General features: G+C 39.0%; 1 protein-coding gene across 1 annotated transcript in view; it reads left to right on the plus strand.

Moving 5' to 3' along the window:
• The first annotated feature begins 7725 nt into the window (after positions 1 to 7725).
• The window catches only part of LOC129212424 (polycystic kidney disease protein 1-like 2), a 42763-nt gene continuing 30284 nt past the window's right edge, over positions 7726 to 20204 (plus strand). Inside the window, exons 1-10 of the mRNA XM_054840991.1 lie at positions 7726 to 8290; positions 8833 to 8997; positions 12117 to 12302; positions 13103 to 13213; positions 13653 to 13800; positions 15490 to 15719; positions 16392 to 16796; positions 17905 to 18003; positions 18726 to 18775; positions 19909 to 20026. Coding sequence (XP_054696966.1) covers positions 7726 to 8290; positions 8833 to 8997; positions 12117 to 12302; positions 13103 to 13213; positions 13653 to 13800; positions 15490 to 15719; positions 16392 to 16796; positions 17905 to 18003; positions 18726 to 18775; positions 19909 to 20026 — 2077 coding nt within the window. The remainder of the gene's footprint in view (positions 8291 to 8832; positions 8998 to 12116; positions 12303 to 13102; positions 13214 to 13652; positions 13801 to 15489; positions 15720 to 16391; positions 16797 to 17904; positions 18004 to 18725; positions 18776 to 19908; positions 20027 to 20204) is intronic.

The raw sequence follows: 20204 nt of genomic DNA on the forward strand, positions 1-20204 counted from the left end.
TCAAAGTCCACATACGTAAACATATGCAGATATATACACATAAACATACACACACACACACTATATGCGCGTATATGTATATACATATATATGTGAGAGAGTGTGTGTGTGTGTATGTACTGAGATGTGCTCTCACTTGTATACACAAAGCTAAGTGAGGGATTTTTCAGCCACGTTAGAGACTGAAAAGGATCTAGCAAAAAACCAAAGCCACTTAACTCTACTTCCACTAAGCCGTGGGGATGTTTTCTCTGGCCATGATGTTCTGCTGTGCTGTAACATGTTTTCTTCAGCCTATCCACATCCATTTACACGGCCACAGCTCTTAATGCTGCAGTTTTAATTGTCTGACCTGAGTGGTCAAATCTGCAGGAATGCTAAACAGATTTCCACAGAGTAAGCAAGCAATAAAAAAGATTAATTTGAACCACTTTTGCCCTTCTTCACCATGACTGTTGATCTAGTGTAAGATTCGGTCAGGACGAGATACCTGGAAACCTTGTTAAAAGTTGTCTGAATGGAAGAACAAGGAGCTGCAGATATCCCACAACTTTTGAAATCAACACAAATGTGTTTTGGTAGGTAATTTCAGGTGTCTGTGCCTGAAAGTTTTGTCCCATATATTTATACAACTTAAATAAGGAAGCCTTGCAAAGGTCATTTTTCCCACTTGTCAGTGAAAAATACTTTATTTAGCAGTAAATTGCTTTTTTCGTTGTTTTCATCACAAGCAGTTAGTAAGGTATGGAGAGATGAATTTTCTTTCTAACTGTATCATTTCCCCCATTTTACATTGAAATGGAGAAATATCAATGTGTGGATTTATAATATGTAATTATCAGGGGAAGTAGATGTGGATTAGGTGACTTGTCTAATTTTATTCTTTCACAATGTTTCTTCTCCCTTTGTAGAAACACATGTTTGATGGGAGAGAACAGAGAAGGTTACAGAACTCCATGTTCTAGAGAACACAGAGGAAAACCAACTCTCTCTGGAGAGACTACCGCAGGTCTGTGATCTTGGGTTTACCAGCCACATTGTAACTCATATATATAATGGTTACCAAAACTTTATAAACTCAGGGAGACTGTGTCTCTTACTCTTCCTAGTAAGGAACATATCAAACATAAGCCTTAATGCAAATGACCCAATCCCATGGTTTGAATAGCCCCTCCTGACACTTGACCTTATTTACAAACACCGTCCAGTTGCAGAACCCTTCAAATATCTTCCCCCAACCAAATCTAGCATTTCTCCCCAGAGTTTCCTCTCTCTGTTCACCCCTCATGACATTTTTGAAGTTACCAGCTCCCCACCTCAGGCAGGTTTTCTTCACTGTATTTTTTTTTTTCTGCTTTAAACAATTGCGGTGAAGGGTACAAGCTGTTTCCTCTTGGGTTCTTTTTGCTTTCACTTCCCTCCAGTCTCTGAGTGCCTTGAGCTTTTCTCCCAAATTTAAAAAGGGCCATGAAGACATCTTTGGAGCAAAGCATTACCCTGCCCAGCATTGGTCTGGTTGTACCATGCAAGGCCAGGGATGACATTTAGGGTGTGATCTCTGTGCTCAATGGAAACAAAATTTCCCAAGGCAGATGAGCTGCTTAATTTTTTTGTGAGATTTTTGTGAGATTTCAATATTTTTTGTGATAAAGAAAAATACTATTTTCTTTTACTACAGTCATATTTTTAATAGGTATCACCAGAAATACTGTTCATTTAAATAAAAAGATAATGTAACTTAGTATTAAATCCCTTCAGGTGCTGAAGCACAGAACTGCTGGCCACCCATGCTAGTATTCAACCAGCCTGAGCTCACCCACTCATCATAATGCCCAACCATTTAAATGCCCAAACATTTAAACAGTAGACATTCAAACAAGTAAACTGCCGCAGTACCTATATAAACTTCCTCACCATAAGATTTTTATAACCTTATCTGCACCTTTCAACATCCCAAGATGATTTACATGTTTTAATATTTAATATGTTATACAGTTCAGTAATGTGTTTTCAAGTGGGCAGAATGATAACATGAAGGGTGGCATTCACATTCATGATTGAGGTGTAGAAATGGTGTTACAGACATTTACAGTGACAGAAGTTAATGCTGCTACACATTGTCCTACCTTTTAGCCTGCTGTACCTTTTTGGGAGAATATAAAAGAAAAACTAAAAAGAACTTTTGTTCTGGTTTATAGTCAGGTGGCATCTGAGTGTAGAGTGCTTAACACAAAAGCAGTGTTCCTGAACAGAGAGACTGCTGGACCTTCAGTCTTCTCATTATGGGGACTGTGAAGCTGATCTCTTTTGTAAGGTGTTGGATATCTATTGATGAGAGACATTATTAATGAAAACAACTTGTAATACAGGCTTTTTTCTTTCTGTTTTCATGTCCTGTAAGCTCAGAAATAGCTCATAACAAGCAAAAGAAAAATAGGTACAAAATTAAATAAAACAAACAAGAGGTGGAAGCGGGACTGCCTTAGAAATCTGGCCAGTCTTATGCTTATGGAAATCTGGAGTCACTGCAGAGACACCAGTGGACTTGTGAGGGCTGTAGATTCAGACCCAAGCAATTTTTTTCCCCTCTCTGTGTGTGCTAGCATAAGTTCAGTCCATTTGTATCTATCAGTTAATGTTTTACCCAAAGTGGGTACCTTTAATCCTTAGAACAGTTCTCTTATTAAGATATTAAGTTAATGGCACATCTAAATTGTGCCAATTAGTCAGTCATGATCATAAGAACACGTGAGGTGTCAGCAGAAAGCTGCTACTTTCTGTGTGAATTCAAGGCTAACCTTCGCCATCAATAACCCTAGATCAATTAAAGTTCTGATGGGGCACACTTACTCTCTTCTTCCCAATAGCTGAGGTTCTGCTGGGGAAGGCAATAAAACATAGGAACCAGCTGGGAAAGGGAGGGGTTATTGGGGCATCAACAGTATGGCAGGTGAGGAAAGCCAGGCTACAAGACCAAAGGCAATATGAGGTGCTTCTGAAGGGACAGTTCCTAGGAGAAGATCCCCAGGGACTTATCTAGGCAGCAATTGCACCAGAAGGTAACCATACACATCCTATAAACAGAAGTTATGTCCAACTCAGCAACTCCTGAATGTAGTGCTACTTATCTTTATCCTGACCCCATCTTGTCAGGCATGAATGTCTAATTTAATTATTGCACTCTGTAAAGATAAGAATTGTTTTCTGTGTTTTTCTAAACAAGATAACATCAAAATTGCAACTTGGCAGGGCTCACTGGTAAGTTCACTGTATTGCCACATGGAAAATTAGACAGTAGAGCAACAACAAAAATGAACCCTTTTGAGTCAGCAAATAACTGGGTCTCGCTATCACGACAAGCAGCACACGAGAGCAGCGAGGAAGGAAGCATGACTGTAAACACCTTCTTAAACTAATTGGCAGATGGACTTTTCTTAAACCAGCTGGAAAGATGGAAGATGTAAGTGTACTTAGAGGCTTTTCTCCATCCCTTTTCAGACAGTCTGCTCAGTACTTCCTACCTATTTGAGTAATAATGAATCAGATCTTCTGAAGAGGCAGTTCCGCACATTGCGGAGGTGTACATGACACGCTAAAATGGATCACTTGTGATCTTGTCTCAAGTTAATGATACCTGAAAATCATCTTTTGTCTACCTCAAATCCAAAGTAATATAAATCAATTTTCCATTTATATGATTATTCAATTCACAGACCAGAGATATATTTCTATTCCTGATAAAATCTATACATTACATTCAGTAATATTCAGGAATGTAAAGATGGTAATATCCTCCTATAGAGAGTAAATTTACTTGCTTTTCCTCAAGGCAAATGAACAACAGCCAAAATGAATGGGGGGTGTGATTTATTCCTTCCCATTGGTACCTCTTAATTTCCTTAACTCTTCAAATCTAGTACTTTCTGGCCTCTGTTAAGGATTGTTGAGTTATTCTGCTGTGCACATACATATATAAGCTTAGATTTAAAGAAAAATTAATTAGTGATTATGAGTACTTTGAGATTTGGCTACCAAAACTGAGCTGGTTTTAAAGGGGTGAACACCACCTAGAAGGTTCCCTTACAGAATCTCAATGTAAGCCACCATTATTTTTTTTCAACAGCTATTAACTTTTTCATCGTTGTAAACAAAATATGCTTCAGATTTCTTTCACCTCAACAGCTACTTCCAACAACAACAATGAAAAATAATAAACCTTGAATAATCCATTTGAAAACCAGGAATAAATCATTCATCATTGTCTTCTGTGATGTTTTATATAGCACAATGCTTTTATGAAGAAACTTTCTCTCGATGGCCACCATCTGGTGTAACTCATAAGGGCAAGTTAGGACTCTGTAAGAGATCTACAGGGTCCCTTAAAACATTTCTGAGAAAAATGACTTATTCCAACAGATGCAAGAGAGTTCACTAACAAAGGAGTTATTCATAGCTTTATCGCAGCTTGGAGTGAGGGTGTGAAAATACTGAGAAAGCTTTGTCACTAATTTCTAGTCAAAGCTTGCAAAACACTATTGCTTTGCAAGCCTTATTTTAGCTGGTGAATATGTTTTAGTTTAAGTCACTGGTACATAACACGTGCTGAAGGGTGGTTGCTACATCAGCCTTTCAGGCAGACAGCTATAACTGAACAACGATTAACAAGTCTTGGCTATATGCAAAGGGCTCATAGTTCCTTAAAAACAATGCTTATGTACAAACTTTTCTTTTGTGAGTCTGCCCCAGTTCTTCAGAACTATGCAAAAGGCAAATAAAACCCAGCAAGTGAATGGTTTTGGTGTACCCAGAATCTATATAGCTGACATTATGCTTGGCACTTCCCTGAAGATACTGGAGTGGCTTTACAATACCTGTTCGGGGTCAGTTACACTCCCATAGGCAGCCAGAAGAGGAGAACTTACTGTAATTGCCAGCCACCCCCTTGAGACAATGAGAGAGGCTTAATTAAGCTCTTCTATGACTCCCTATTGAAACATGCAAGAGGAGATTACACAGCCAGGTGCACCATTTTGTCTTTTTCACACTAGCATATGTGAATATTTAAGTACCTTAAACTATTTACATTATTTCAATTCAGCCAGCTACACAAAGACAAATAGCAAAAAAAGCTTAATAAACCGTTATACTGTGAAGCTACCATGTGGACTTCTGGCATAAGAAAATTATTTTTAAAAAATGTCTGTCTTTTGAGGAAAATGCAAAAAGCATGTTTCCTACAAAATGGTAAACTCAAGGAGCACTGTTTATTTGAAACCAAGCCATTTTTTCAGTTATAAGTGAAAAGGGCTTTCAAGAATTTTCTCTCTTCCTGAGGACCCTAGTTGCTAATTTTGATGCTTTTAAAGCAGTATTTTCTTTTCTGTAAATGCTTTTTTCTTCCTTGTGGTAAACAGAATAAACAGACTGACTGCTTTACTGGCACTAAAATACATGAAGTTAGCAAACTGCAAAAGAGGGAAACTGTCTTCCATTCCCCATCTGCTTCAGGCAGTTGAAGAGTTACTTACAGCAACTGTAGATTAGGGAAAAAAATCAAACTGCTGTAGAAATTGCCAACAGTAGACTCACTTGGAAAGCTTGGCTTTATTTGTAGACATTTCCAAACATTATTTGTTCTTTTTTGGGACCTGTTTCAAAATCCATCAAACCAGAGACAAGACTTTCATTAATTTCACTGGCTTTGGAGCAGATTCACAGAGGATAGCCTGTGGCACCTCCAGCTCTGGCATTTTTAGCAGTACGTTCATGTAGACAAATTTCCAGTTGCAGAGAGAAAACCGGACGATGCTACAGAATCCATTCATCACAAATGTAAGTCAATGGAACCTACTGGAAATGCATAGTCTGCATCACTGAGCTAGATACATTTAAGTACAGTCTCCTCCATCACACCTGTTTTTGGAAACAGGCTGTGTTTCTCATATCTAAGAGGACAAAATGGGAGGGCTGGCTGCCAGCTTCTCCAAAGCCTGACAAGTCAGCACGGCCCACGAGGAAGTACGGACTCTGAAGGAAATGTCATGAAAATATACAGTGGCCAACTAACTGAACAGCAGCTGCCCTCAGCTTGACTTTTGCAGTAACTTTAATACAAAACAGTTGGGGGGGGGGTGTGCCAAACTAAAGCCTATGAAGTTTTGTATGCAGCCCAAGAGGGACTCTTAATTTGCAGACATCCTCAACAGAACCAGCTGATAATCATAGTTATATGGTCTCTTCCAGGAAGGGGCCGGGTGTCTGGGCAATGACTGGGCCACATCCATCAGCTAATTAGAATATGGGTTGGCCTTCCCCAGAGCTGGGAAACCCAGTCTGAATATTCACATCTCAGCTGCTCCATCAGTCCTCCCTATGAATCAGTCAGAAATTAATGTGGGATCTGCTCCAAGGATTCCATAGCTGAGATAAGTCTTGATTTTCAAGTGCGGTGGGAAAGGAGACACTCAGCATAGTGTCTATCCCTCCATCACAGTGCATTTTCTTCTTTTTGGTCCTCCCCCACAACTGTCCTACCCGCTAAACACTTTCCATGAACTTTATCTTGAAAACCCTGATCATAGTCCTGCTTTATCCAGCTGAGCAAAGTGACTATGAACTGGAGGTCCAGAAAGGTCTTGGGATTGAAGATCACTCTTAAATGCTTACTGGATGGAATACACATACTGTACTTTGCAAGGAGAGTTAGAGCTGGACTGGCATACTGTGCGATATGTGCATTACCTTCAGCTCGGCAGTGCAATGCAGGTGGCATTTCTGTGATGTGGGAACTCAATCAAATATCACTGCTTCCTGCCTCTCTGATGCAGTAGCTGGCTCACTGTTCCGTGTCTAAATATAAGTGCATGTTCTTTCAGTGTCAGGTTATGGTGGTATAAATTAATTATAATTGCATCAAATTCAATGGAATTAATGCCAAGGACAGGAGGACTGCAATAGCTAAAGATCCTTATTTGTACTGTATCTCGGCTAATCCACCGGCCTTGTAAACCTGATGGGTATCTTTTGTAAGGAAGTTCAGAAGCACTTAGGGATTTCAGCTCCTGAATGTTGCTGGGCTGGCCTCCCAAAGTCTATCAGCAGCCTTTGGAATGTGCAGATAGGGCTCCCAAGTAGCTCTGATGATTAAGGCAATACTTTAATCTTTTCTAAATTACTCTCTTAACTTCTGGCCTTCCCTTCCACCTCCTAGCAGGTAGCTCCATATAGTTAAGCAGCTTAGCCTTTAATGGATGATGGGAGCATTTCACTTGGGGTGTGGAATTCTAGACAGACACAGCGCTTCAAAATGAAGCTTACTTGGGACAGCTGAGATGAACCGGCATATGTGTAAACAAGTGGACAGGATGAATATGATACAATACGTGTAGACATTGCATTAGCATCCAAAAGAAACACCTCAAATAATAAGTATTAAAAATAAAGCAATCCAAAACAATTAAATGTATCTAGAGGAGCACTGTGTGTTTTCCCATCTCATAATTCCTTGTGTTTCTCATTTTCCTCATCCTCCTCTCATTCTTACTATTGTATCTCTTTGTTGTTGTAAAGACCTCCAGCTTGAATGTTCACACAATGATGCCTTTGATGTAGGAGCTTTATCTCACTTTCCCATGTGTCCAATAGCAGCATATATCAACTTTATCTCCTCTGCTCATGAGGAAAGCATTACTCTAATGTCTTCTCTTCAAACTGACTTCACATGGAATGAGACATTTATACAATAGGCCTCACAATGGCCATTGCAGTGACTTAGCATCAACGCTTGTGTGTATCCTCAGATGCCATCACCATTATATATTAGAAGCAATCTGTTCCACATTCTATTGCTGCTATTGTTGTAAGCAGCAAAGAGGAAGGAGAAATGCTGACGACATGACAAGGATGACATCTCAGGCTTTTGAAGAAGGCAGCAAAAAGAGTGGTGATGTGATAAGCAAGACCAGTGCCACACAGGGCACTGAGCTGAGAATGTGGCTTGGGATCGCAGTTCTGATTTCTCTTGCTGTATGCTTGGCTGTGGAGGAGGCAACTGTTGATGAAGGAATCCCTTGCTCAAAGTATCAGCTAGCTTTCAACCATTCATGCTATGAGTTTGTTAGACTTCAGCGTACCTTCACAAGTGCCCAGAGCTGGTGTGAGAGAGGAGGGGGGCACCTTGTCTTTATTGAAAATGAGGAAACTCAAGAGTTCTTGCAAAAACATATTGCTGAGGACCAGGAATGGTGGATAGGACTGATCTCAAACTCCTTGCTGAATGAAACTACTGACGGTAGGTGATTTTGAAATCATGTCTTCTTTAAAACTGAATCAGCCCATGATGTTTACTTAACATGACAACAAATGTGATCAGTCCCTTTGTAGACCTCTGCTGAAAAGCCACTGTCTTTTGTTGCTGTAACTTCAGATTTATATTAAGATGTTTTAAGTGCCCAGTTGCATGTCGTCATCCTTTCCATCAGATCTTGTGGTTGTGTGAATTAGATCAGCTTGGTGACCCAGTGAAAAAAATGTGCTGGGTTAGTTCTCCAGTGGAAGAGCAAGCTAAACGAATTCATCGCACTAGGAAGTGCTGCAACATCTGATGCAAGGGAAATGGTGGAATCTTGAGGCTGGGAGCACAAGGGGAAGTGGTGGTGTCTCTTTCAGTTGTTTTATCAGGTTAAATATAAAATGTAATTGAAGATCCCTATGCAGACAAAACCACCTGTGCTTCAGTAGGAGCAGGGCTACAGTCTTGCTCTGCAGGCTCTGAGTCTGTAATTGTATTACTCTGGAAAATAAACATTCAGGACACAATCATTTTGTTCACAGGGTCAATGATTTGGCTGGACACTTCAAATATAAGCTACAGTAACTGGTACAAGGATCAGCCATCTCCTTTCTCATCCACGTGTGGGTACATCCTGAAGAATGCCAAGTATCAGTGGGGTGTGACTGAAAATTGCAGCCAGGAATTTGACTTCATTTGCGAGTTTGGTAAGATACACAATAGCTAGAACTGAGAAGAGAGCATGCCGTGTTCACAACTGTACATAAAGTGCCCTGTTGCTTTCAAAGTGGCTGTGCAATAACTTAATAAAGCTTATTAAAAGTGAATGAGTAAAAAGCCATATAACCCCAGCAGGTGCTCTTTTTCCAGTGTGCTGATAGAAGATCTGATCCAAAGAAAGAAAGAACCCTGAAATCACTGGGAAATGTAGGTGCTCAGCAACTAGCCATTAAGGTCCAGGTTTCCAACAGAGGACAGTAAAACAGAAATGGATCTGAAAGCAAATCTAAATGTGTAATGGTCCACGTCTGCAGCTGACATAAGCTAGCTAGTTTAAAGCCCATTTGAGTATTGTATAATAGCATGGTCGCATGAATAAACTCCCACAACACCATGGTACCTGAGCTAGGTGGGACCTGTATGACTGCCCTGTAAAACATACTCTTAATCATAAATATGGGCCAAAATAATTTCCATTTGTAACTGAAGAAAAAATATGGCCAGGCTTCCAGAGGCACCGTTCCTAGCAGCCTGGAGTAAGCAAAAGTGAGAGCAAGTTTTTCTTGTTTCTTCTCAAATCCTTTCATCACGTGAAGTGTGAGTGCTTCCTCAGGATAAGGAAGCAGACAGGAACCTATACTTCCTGGTGGCATTTTAGCACTCAGAAAATCTAAAGACATTGTGTCCCTTAAATTGTGACTTGGAACAAACAGTCCTGGAAAGGAATGTTGGCAATATCATCCCATTCTACATATAGATATGAGGGGAATTCGTGTTCCTCACGCTTTGCACATAAGCCAAGCATTTTAAATTGTAACTAGAACTAAGGTCACAAGCACTGGAAGGAGAGTCTGGCTGTAAGCTCACTAATATAAAAAAAAAGTCTTCAAATCCAGTATGCAAGTACAGGTTACCACAAGCCCTAAAACTGCTACTGCCCTGGTCCAGTACTGTACTACTTCTCACATAATTAACAACTCGTTCCACAATCAGCAAAACTAATGAAGTTTTGTTTCCTGTCCTGATTTTCTGTTCCACATCCTCTCCCTACCCTCCTGAGCGCTCCCAGTTCATTCCCATATCCCACCTCTGCAAATACTTTTCCCTCCCTCAGCTCCCTCCCCTGCAGCTGCCTCAGAGCTCCAGCTGTATGTGCTGGCCAATTGAATCCCGCATCGTGGAACAGATAAACATTGGGTTATAATCCCTAGTCCTAATAGAGGCACTGATGTAGCTCTTTCTCTTCTACCTAGCTATTGATTTTCATGAAATTTTAGAGTGTTTTGAGGTTTATATCTATACATCAAATTTGGCTGAAGATGACTAACTTTAAAAATGATTGGGGGAGCGGAAACTGGCAGACAGCACAATCCCTTAAGCTTATTTTCCTTGCAAAACCAGACTAAAGTTATTTTTCCATTACAACGACGGTAGACAACTGTGTGTAAGGAAGCTATCATCTGTTACCATAGGATCTGACTTAAAGCCCATTAAATTCAAAGAGTGTTTGCATTATTGAGCAACTATGTCCTACACTACATCCATCATTCCATTACCCAGGAAACTGAGAACAGATTGAGGCAATTATAGCCTTGTTTTCAGTATCTACAGCCCATGTCCAATAATACACATACATATTTCAATAACAGACTCCTCTTCTACCAGCTTTGCATGCAAGGAGTTAGATCTAATATCTCAAAGAAACTGAGTGCGGAATGTTTGGACATTCTCACAACCTGACAGTGCTTAAGTTTGTCTCTCTGTAAAATGGGCATAGTGATACTTACACCTTCACAGACAGCTACTGTGAGGCTTGGTTCACGTTAACATTGAGTTTGAAACTTCAAATGAAACTGATAGCTTATCTACTTGATCATCTGAGATAGATACAGTATGTGTACAAACAACTAACCGGACAGTGTTCTGCCTTCATCCTTTCTTTGGCCATCTATCTTAGCATTATTTGTTTCTCAATGCAGGAAAAAACTTTCCCTATTATTATTTCTAATTATTTCTATTCTACCATTTGGTACTCTGTAGGTTAGCAATTTGCTGTAGTAAAAATATACGTATTGAACCAGGGTTTGTCCTTAGGAACACAAACCAAGTTCTGTGCATTTTTCCATGTAAAAGTTGCTGAGACAGCAAATACTATGGGAACTCTCTATACAAAGTAAAGAACAAAAAAATGCATGAGATGATAGTCCGTATTAGAATTTAACAGCAAATTACTTTTCAAGCTTATTCAGAGAGCTCTAATCTGTAAACTGATTATGTTGCTGTAGTTACAGCCAGGCTTAGATTTAGCCTTTAAATAACAATAGCACACAATTACTGCAGTGTGCACACATTGGCACTGTTAATCAAGGTACTTAAGGGGAATGATCAAAACAGCAAGTGGAGGACAATGTCTTTAAAGCTGGAACAGCTGAAACAAAAACATTCTTTTGCAACACTCCCATATGAGAGCAGTCTTCCACATCCTCCTCTTCAGGGTATGAAGTATCCTGATTACTACAGGATACTAAGAATTCTGAAAGATAATTAACTGTCCCAGATTAATCAAAGAATGAAGTGTATGCATTTAGAGATATGACTTTACTCATTTGAGCAGTCCTGCTGAATGAAGTCAGTTGAATATCACACAGGAACAAAGGTGTTTCTGTAGCAGAAATGGGATCTTGTCCCATACTTAATATGCAAACTATTCTCCAGAGCAATTACCTGAATATCATGCAAATCACACACCACCACAAGGCTCTTTTGGAAGTAAGGAGTAACTGTAAACCTTCCAGTACTGCAAGTTAAACAAATGCTAAGTGTTCTCCACAAAAATGTTTATTTTAAAAATTAAAATATTTTGGTTTATTAAAAATGTTCTCCAATTTTTGTTTAAGGCAGTAAACCCCATAAATCTACTCTTTTGGATTTGAAAAATGGAAATATATTTTATTCTTTGTTCTTTTTTTTCATTTTCTTAATTTTTTGGCTTAAGAGGGAGAAAAGGGAAGAAAGAGAAGCAAAAAAAAAATGGATATGCAGGAGAATTGTAGCAGGATTTTTCAGCAATTCAAAAAGTTAAATCTGATTTTTTTTATCCTATTAGAATCTGGCCAGAGCATTGCTTGTGATAATTACAATGCCACTGTACAGTGTGGATCAGGAGAAGTAATTCAAATTGGAGAGAGCTTCTATGGACGGAAGACCCCTCACTACTGTGTATCAGAGACTCCTCTCCAGTATGATACAGATGAAGACTGTAGCTGGATCAGTGTCAAAGATGAAGTAGCAGGTAGTATCTTATGGCATTGCTTGTCAGAAGCATAGAGTATGTGCCAAAGTTCCTGATCCCTAAAATATTTTATCTTGTATTTCAGTAGAGTTAGTGAATGGGAAAGTGGAATATTCCTAAAATGAAGGGAATCACAGAGAACTTCTGACATGGAGAGGGCTCCCATAGGAGGCTGGATGGAAAGGAGGGATTTTGTGAGGAGCAAAGATTCAGAGAAGGAGAGGGGGAGCAAATGGAGAACAAGGGTTCCTCTCACTGTGTGAAGAAAATATGTGGGTACATCGATTCCCTGATGACCTTAATGGGAGACCCTAGATTTGACAGAGATGGAAGAGAACACATCCATACAAACTTAATTCCAAACCAGGAGGGGTGAAAAAACTGGCACCCATGGGGCAGGAGGGCAGGAGGGATCTGCTGCTGCCTGCCGTGTGTTGAGCACACAGTCTGCTGGAGCTACAGGGCTCCGCGGCTCGCCAGACTAAACAGGGGCTGTGGCCCGTCCCTGTGGTGAATCTTTGGGCTTCCAGAAAAAATTAAACAAAGCACATCATAACTTCTTTTTATTTTTTTTTACCCTCTCTAGTTCAGATTTATTCCAATGAAGTGGAATGGTGCTAAGAAAAAACAGGCAATAAGCAACACACTAAAGTTAAAGTGATGTGGGAGTTTGTCTAGAAATCAGTGACACGACATTGCTCCCCCTCCCCTTTTTGTTTCTGTAATCATCTCTCATCTGAGCTGTTATGACAGTCAAAGGCAAAACCTACTAGCTCATATAAAATGCTCCTTCTTTCCAGCCCAGTGTCATGGTCTTCAGGCCTGCCAGGTGGCAGCAGATGGCACTTTCTTTGGAGATCCTTGTCCAGCTTCCGGAAGCTATTTGTCTATTCAATACCACTGCAAGGAAGGTAAGCGAGAGGGGGCTGTCAACACCAACAGCCTGTTCTGGTCTTTGCTGTAACACTGTGATGATTGATATTTATCTTAAAAATCACTGCTCCATCCGCAGGGAAGAACCTGGAAGAGTGGTGACCACTAAAAATAGGCACAAAAAAGTAGCTTCCCTGTCCTAACTGAGGGGTTTTGACAGGATACAAAGCCAGGAAATTCAGACACATAAAACACACGTAAATGAAATTATGCTCCAACATAATTTAAGATTCCAAGAATCTAGAGCAGTAGGCATGGAAAAAAATCAGCTCCCTGTCATGCCACCAATGTACTCAAATCAGCAGCAGTATCAATGCTGTTTTGGAGAAGGTTTGCTCTCAATACATGAAAATTAATTGAATTATGCAAGAAATGTAGACAAACAATGGCATTGAATTCTGTCATTATGTTTTACAGGTCTGCAGCTGGTTGTAACAGATACATGCTTTGTCTTTGAAAATATCATTGTCAGTTTGAACTGGCTGCTCTCTCCATACTCTGGCAACCTTTCCTGTATCATTAGCACTGGAGATGGCCACACTATTGATCCTTACTACCCTCTAACGTAAGATAAATCCTTCATGTATCATCAGACAACCAGTAAATTTCACTGCTTGCATTTTATTGAATGCTTCAAGTCTCTTAAATGAGATGTTAAAAATTAAGTAGATTAATAATAGACCATACATACAAGACACTTGGATTCTGCAGAAACTTGTTTTGAAATTAATACAAAATTTTAAGTCAAGCTGCCAAACACAATCTTTCTTCTGCTTATTATGACAAGTGATTCCTATTTCATACTAAGAGAATTTATTCTAGATCCTAAGACACAAAATTAGTGAAAACATGTCAGTAATTGCCAAAGAAAGAGGCAAGCATTATTTTCTTAAGTTTAAAGAGTATTTTTTGATAACATTTAAAATAATACAATGGCATTCTGGAGTTCTTCCTTTTTTTTAACTGCATAAAAATCATGTCTTTAAAAGATCAAACATTTTTCTGCTATATTTAAAAATCAGATTTTGTCATAGTTCTAGAAATGCCAGAGAATGGCTCTAGAACTTTATTTGTCTACTAATGGAATCCTATGTGAGACAACTAGAAAAGTAAGAGTAGAAGAGTGAAAACCAAAAAGTAGTAATGTACTAGAAACAGTAAACATTCTTTCAGAGCTACAGACACAGGCCTGTAGCTGTAAAGAACTTGAAAAAATTCTTTGATAGTGAACCTTTAAGTAAAATATATTTGCTAGCTGTAAGCAGAGGCTTGCTGGTTTTGTGGGAAGCCCTTTTACTTCACCTACTAAATGGCTCGCAGTCATGCTCATCTGTTTTCTGCGTCCAGTTTGATACCCACTCTTACAGGAATTGCCTTTCCTGTTCTGATCTTGTCACTGGCATGTTTTTGAAGTTCAGTTAGAATTAAACCCTTTTCTTCATTAAAACAATAAATGAAAAATATGCATTATCAAGGATGATATGTCCTGATCGTTGTTTGCATTTGCTAGGTGGTACCATGATAAGAATATAAATAGTTCAGAGAGATTAGTGTCAGGAATATTACTTATTTGCCGTACATGGTGTATGTCATTCAAGAAGGATATCCTTAGGTTCTTTCCACCATCTCCCTGTGCTTGTTAGTAATAATAGCAACTACCACAGACTTCTTCATATCCATTCATCTTCTATTGCTATCACGACTGCAGCTGCACCAGACCCAGGAGTGAAGAGACATTTTTGCTAGCATGGGCAAGTATAGAAGCAGCTGCACATAAAAAAAAAAAAAGCAAGGGAGTGCTCTGACAAAATGCTGAGCAGTCTCAGCTTCCACTGATATATCTAAGTGACAGTCAATTTGGAATAAAATAAAGAACAGAGAATTAAGGGCACTGTTACGTGTTCTAATGTGCATAGTCACATGTCTGTGCTCAGAGCCACAAGTCACAAACCAGATTTAATGCCGCTTGTTATTGAACTGTAATCCACCTACTTTACAGCAAAATGTATCCACCCTTATAGATATGCTTTGAGAATGACCACTGCTGATATACATCCTCAATGACACTGTAGCTGGAACAAAGGAACAATCTTCAGCCCTAAAGATTCTGTGTAAATAAACGAGGGATTACGGTGATTGCAGGAGAGCTGAGTCAGGTCAGAAATTTGGGAACTGTGACCACTGTTATCATGTAAGGCTAAGGACTTTCCAGGACAGTCTTCAACAACAAGCAGCTGTTCTCTTTCTGTTCTAGACTGGTCAGCAATGTCACATATAGATATGCATCTACCGGAGAGTTTACTGTTTTTGTGGAATGCACCACCAGTGAATGGCATGTGACGGCACAGAAGCGGGTGACTGTTCAAGATAAGATGGATCGACTAAGCATTACCGGGTGCTATAGCCAGTATGAATCTGGGAACAGCTCTCACTGCCGTACGCTGTATGGGGAGTTGTTGTGGATTCAAGTTGAACTCAATGGAGGTGAGGGTAATTATACTGAATGATTTAAATGGCAGGCTAAACATTATGTTACCCATGGGACAGAAGCAGGATTTTCATTATGCAAAACAATACTTGTTTTTAGTGAATGCTTTCCCTCTAATTGTTGCATTCCTGCAACTGAATGCTCTCAGCTCCATTGGAGGGGTTCTTTCTTAGAGCTGTTACACCACCTCAAACATAAGTTTGGTGGCTTTTCCCTCTACACAAAGCTAACAAAGCATGAGCATAACTCTAGTCACATGAATCCACATGAAGCCAGTAGAAATATTTCCATATTTGAAGTTAGAAATCCACAGAAATGCTTCTCTGATTGAGGGTAAGAGGATTCCATGCTGAGCTGGTCACATTTGCTGATGTATATTTTGTTCTTACTTCAAGTTCCTGGAATCCACGTATATGCTTAAAAAATAAAATTCAGTAGTGTATGTTTGAATTCTCTTGACAGCCCTAACATTCCCAGCAGAACACACGATAGACTTCCACAGGGAGTCTAGAGGGGCACAAAAGTACCTGAAGTGACTTTATTAAAAATGACTGCATTGTTGCAGTTTTCTTATGACTCCTTTATAAATACCTGAATGCTGCCAAAGCAGCTAGAATCGGATGGCCTATTATGCAAGCTGTGAGAAATTTTGAACTGTCTTTTTGCAGGCAATGGAGTGACCTTCATCATATTAGGAGATAACATGACACTCACTGAATCCAGTGCAAAGGAAGGAATTGTCCCTCACAATCTGACACTCGACAGTGCCTCTCAAAAGCTGCTAGGCCCAGGGATACATCAACTGGAAATCCGAGCATCCAGCAACACAACCACATCGGAGATCTGTGAGAGTATTGCTGTTCACTTAATTGAGCCAGTATCTGGTCTTCAGGCTGCATTAGGTTCTCACACTCTGCAGCTGGGGGAGAATTTGGAGATAAATGTCTCTGTGTCTCATGGTGCCCCAGATCAGCTGAAGTTTGAGGTGATTGGATCAAATGAAACTCACTCTCACAAAGAAGACGGCCCTCATGGGGAACCTCGAACATACATCGTTCCCGTGCACTCTGAAGGTACAGCATGCTGACATCTTTTGTATTTCCAAGGCACTCACAGCTGAGGAGAGGAGTTCACATAAATAGTCATAGCATCCTGGGGTAGGGGACAATAACATACAGCTGAATTTGGTAGCTTTTCTAGCTGCACAAACTTGGTCTGCAGAACAGTATGAACAGCACAGTCTTATTGACTTGTGAGATAAAAAAAATTGAACTGGCAAATGGGTGTCCATATGGAGACTGAAAGCAAGGCTTCACCTGCTTTTTGCAATAAGAAAGACATAGTGAACCAGGGTTTATTTTTTCATTACACAATCTGATTCAAGTACAAATGATGACATTTTCCTAAATCACAAAGTGTTTTCCTCCTGTTTGTTCATATGTATAACTTTTCGAGTTTACACTCCTCTGCATTTTAAACTGCAGTAATTAATAATCTGAGGAGTTCTCAGTAGAGATGACAAAGAAAATGGGAGCTTTTCTGTGCATCGATCTCCAACACGTGGTTTTTGTTGGACTTACTTATGAATAAGCTTTTTAGTAATTTTTTCTTTCCATTATTAAGAAATCAAAGCCTATAAAATGTGGGATTAGGGAGATTGTCCTTAAGAGTTAATTCAGTGGCAGAAGATAAGAAAGTTTCCTCCTCTAATGAACTATTCAAATCCCTTGCCAAAGCTGGAACACTAGAAGCTAATTATGATTTCATTTTATGTTTTAAAATTATTCAATATTAAAGTTTTTATTAGGTCTCCCTATACCCATTTGAACATTCCTTCCCTTCAGGCAGAAATTTTCAAGCAAGACAGCTGCTCTCTCAAGATGCCTAAACTCATTTGGACTCCAGTATCAGCACACCTCTAGTTTCCTGTGTGGTAATATCATAGCCAGCTGACAAAGAATAGCACTGCAAGTGCTAGGCAAAGGCAGCTGAGTTATTAAAAAGCTGAGATAAAGGGGAAGAACATTCCTTGAAAAGCCTTTCAGCAGTGGAAACTCATCAGAAAAACCCCAAAGCTCTTAACAGAAAAGAATAGGATTTCCCTTATGGATTGGATTTTATATACCAAACATGATGGACTGGTCCCACTGCTACTCTTAACTGGCCCTTTGTCTTCTCTAGGTACTTTCCTAGTGAAAGTGGTGGCCATGAATACCTTCTCAAACATGAGTCTGGATCTTGGTTTCATCACCGTGTTGGCAAACAGTTCTCATAAAGAAGGTAATTGCATTAATCTGACAGTGCTGGTTTTGACCACGTAAGTGTCTTTTTGCAATCAGAATATTTCATGGAGTGTTTATGGTTTGCATCTAGTAATTGCTTTCCTTCCAGCAACAGTGCTGAAAAGTTTTGTGGAGGTTTCTTCCTGATGAAGGCAGATTCCCTGACTTTGAAGTAGTCATAAATTAGCATCACTCTATATGTGTTACACATTGCACATTTGCTATTTGTCCTAGAAATAATTAGTGAAGTTTATGGCTTGGGACATAGCTCTGAAACCAGGAAATATTTGCATTGCAGCAGTCTCATAAACTGCTGTCAGTAAATGTTTCTAGATGGCTCTTCCTTACATTTACGATAGCAGATTATACCTGGAATAAAGTGACTTTAGTACTAACCCTACTGAGACTTTTCCAGTGCTTTCCCTCAATTTTTCTTTGTACATCAATGAAACTCCATCACCTCCTGTGAATTTATGCTGATTTACACCACCATGTTTGAAGAATCAGCATCATCTTCTTTATAGTATGGGACTAGCTTGTTGTTACAATTTTACCTATAGTAACTAGACTGTTTATCACAGTTCTAGAGTCTGATTCTTACAGCCCTATCTTTCAGACTGTCAGTAGCCAAATCCTGTGTATTTAAGTCATATTCACTGAGAACGTCTGAAACCTTTACAGGTAGCACTAAAATATTCTGCTTCTTTTTGTATTACACAGATTCTGCTAAGGAAGAAGGCAGCTCCAAAACAAATACCCAAAGGACAAATGTAAGTATTATTTAAGGGTCTTTCTTTAAAATTCAAATGCTTACAAATTTTTCTTACCAGTAAAAGTGCTGCATAAGATATTGAAAAGAAGTATTTGTAGCATACTAGATTATGGAATAGATTTTCTGTGCCTCATATGGTTTAACATAAAATCTACACCAAAAGCCTTTGAGACAAATGTGTTTACAGGCATTCAATCTACAATTCGTAAAAGCCTGCAAGCAACAATTACAGGATTAGAGAATTTCGTAATGATTCAATTTTGGAAGCTGACATGCATTTAGATGAATTTTTAAATTATCTACTTGACTAATGGAAACCTCTCTTTGAGGGGCTATCCTTCAAGCAGAATTTAATATCTTTTATATTGTTTCTGTTTCCTGCTTCTGTATTGGAATGTTTAAGTTACTTTGCAAAGAAGAAATTTCCAGTTTATGGCAAACTGAGAAACTAATGATACACCAATTGCTAGCAGCTTCACAAATTTAAATAATAAAATTGCCAGATATAATATTTTGTTAACATCTTAAAGGTCTAATTTTAAACTATAACACTAGCAGACAGATGTCTGCTATAAGAAATGTGCTGCTTCACAAGAAGGCATCATGATTTACAGATTGCCTGTAAGAATATATTGCATCAGATGAATATAAATCTAATTCAAAACTAAAGTTTATCACAGTTTGTTGCAGGGAAAGACAAATTCAGCTACCTCCTCCTTCTCTTTATCTATAGCTGTAATGTATCCAGTTCAGATAAAAATGGAATGTACTAGAAGATGTACTAGAAGACAAATGATTGTCCGAGGGTTAAAAGTCTTGTTCCAGAAGTAGAAAATTAATGAGAATTAGTTTCCTAATTACCTGTATTAGTTTTGAAAATGGGAGCTGGGCTCCTAAGCCACTTAGGAGTTTGGGAGTATTTTGTCACACAATTTCTCTGTGCCATCTGCTTTTATTTCCACAGCTTCTACTTCCATAGTACTACTGATCAGGGAAAGATAATTTAAACTACAGATCTGCATATAGTGATTTGGGATCTAAACTTTCAGACCTTTTTCATTATAAAGAAGCAAGATACGTATGTGTTTATACATGCTCCTGTCCTAACTGGTACATTTACTTATTATTTAGGATCACAAAAGAAAAAAAAATATATATATTAAACCGAGTCGCCATGTGGATCCTTTCACAACTGTTACACTTGGCTGGCCAGACAACAACAATAATTACAGTTTTCTCTGGTCCTGTGGTACGTGCATTTCCTGAACTTTTCCACCAATTTCTATTTGATGAGTAACAAACTCATTATCATGTCAGATCAAAAGTGATGAAAATATGACTAAAGGATGGTTTACTCTCTGGCTTTAAAGTTTGCCACTCACTGTACATGAAGAATGTCCTTCTACCTTACCCTGGTTTTAATACCA

Source organism: Grus americana, chromosome 13, assembly GCF_028858705.1.
Source record: "Grus americana isolate bGruAme1 chromosome 13, bGruAme1.mat, whole genome shotgun sequence".
NCBI classification, from domain to species: Eukaryota; Metazoa; Chordata; class Aves; order Gruiformes; family Gruidae; genus Grus; species Grus americana.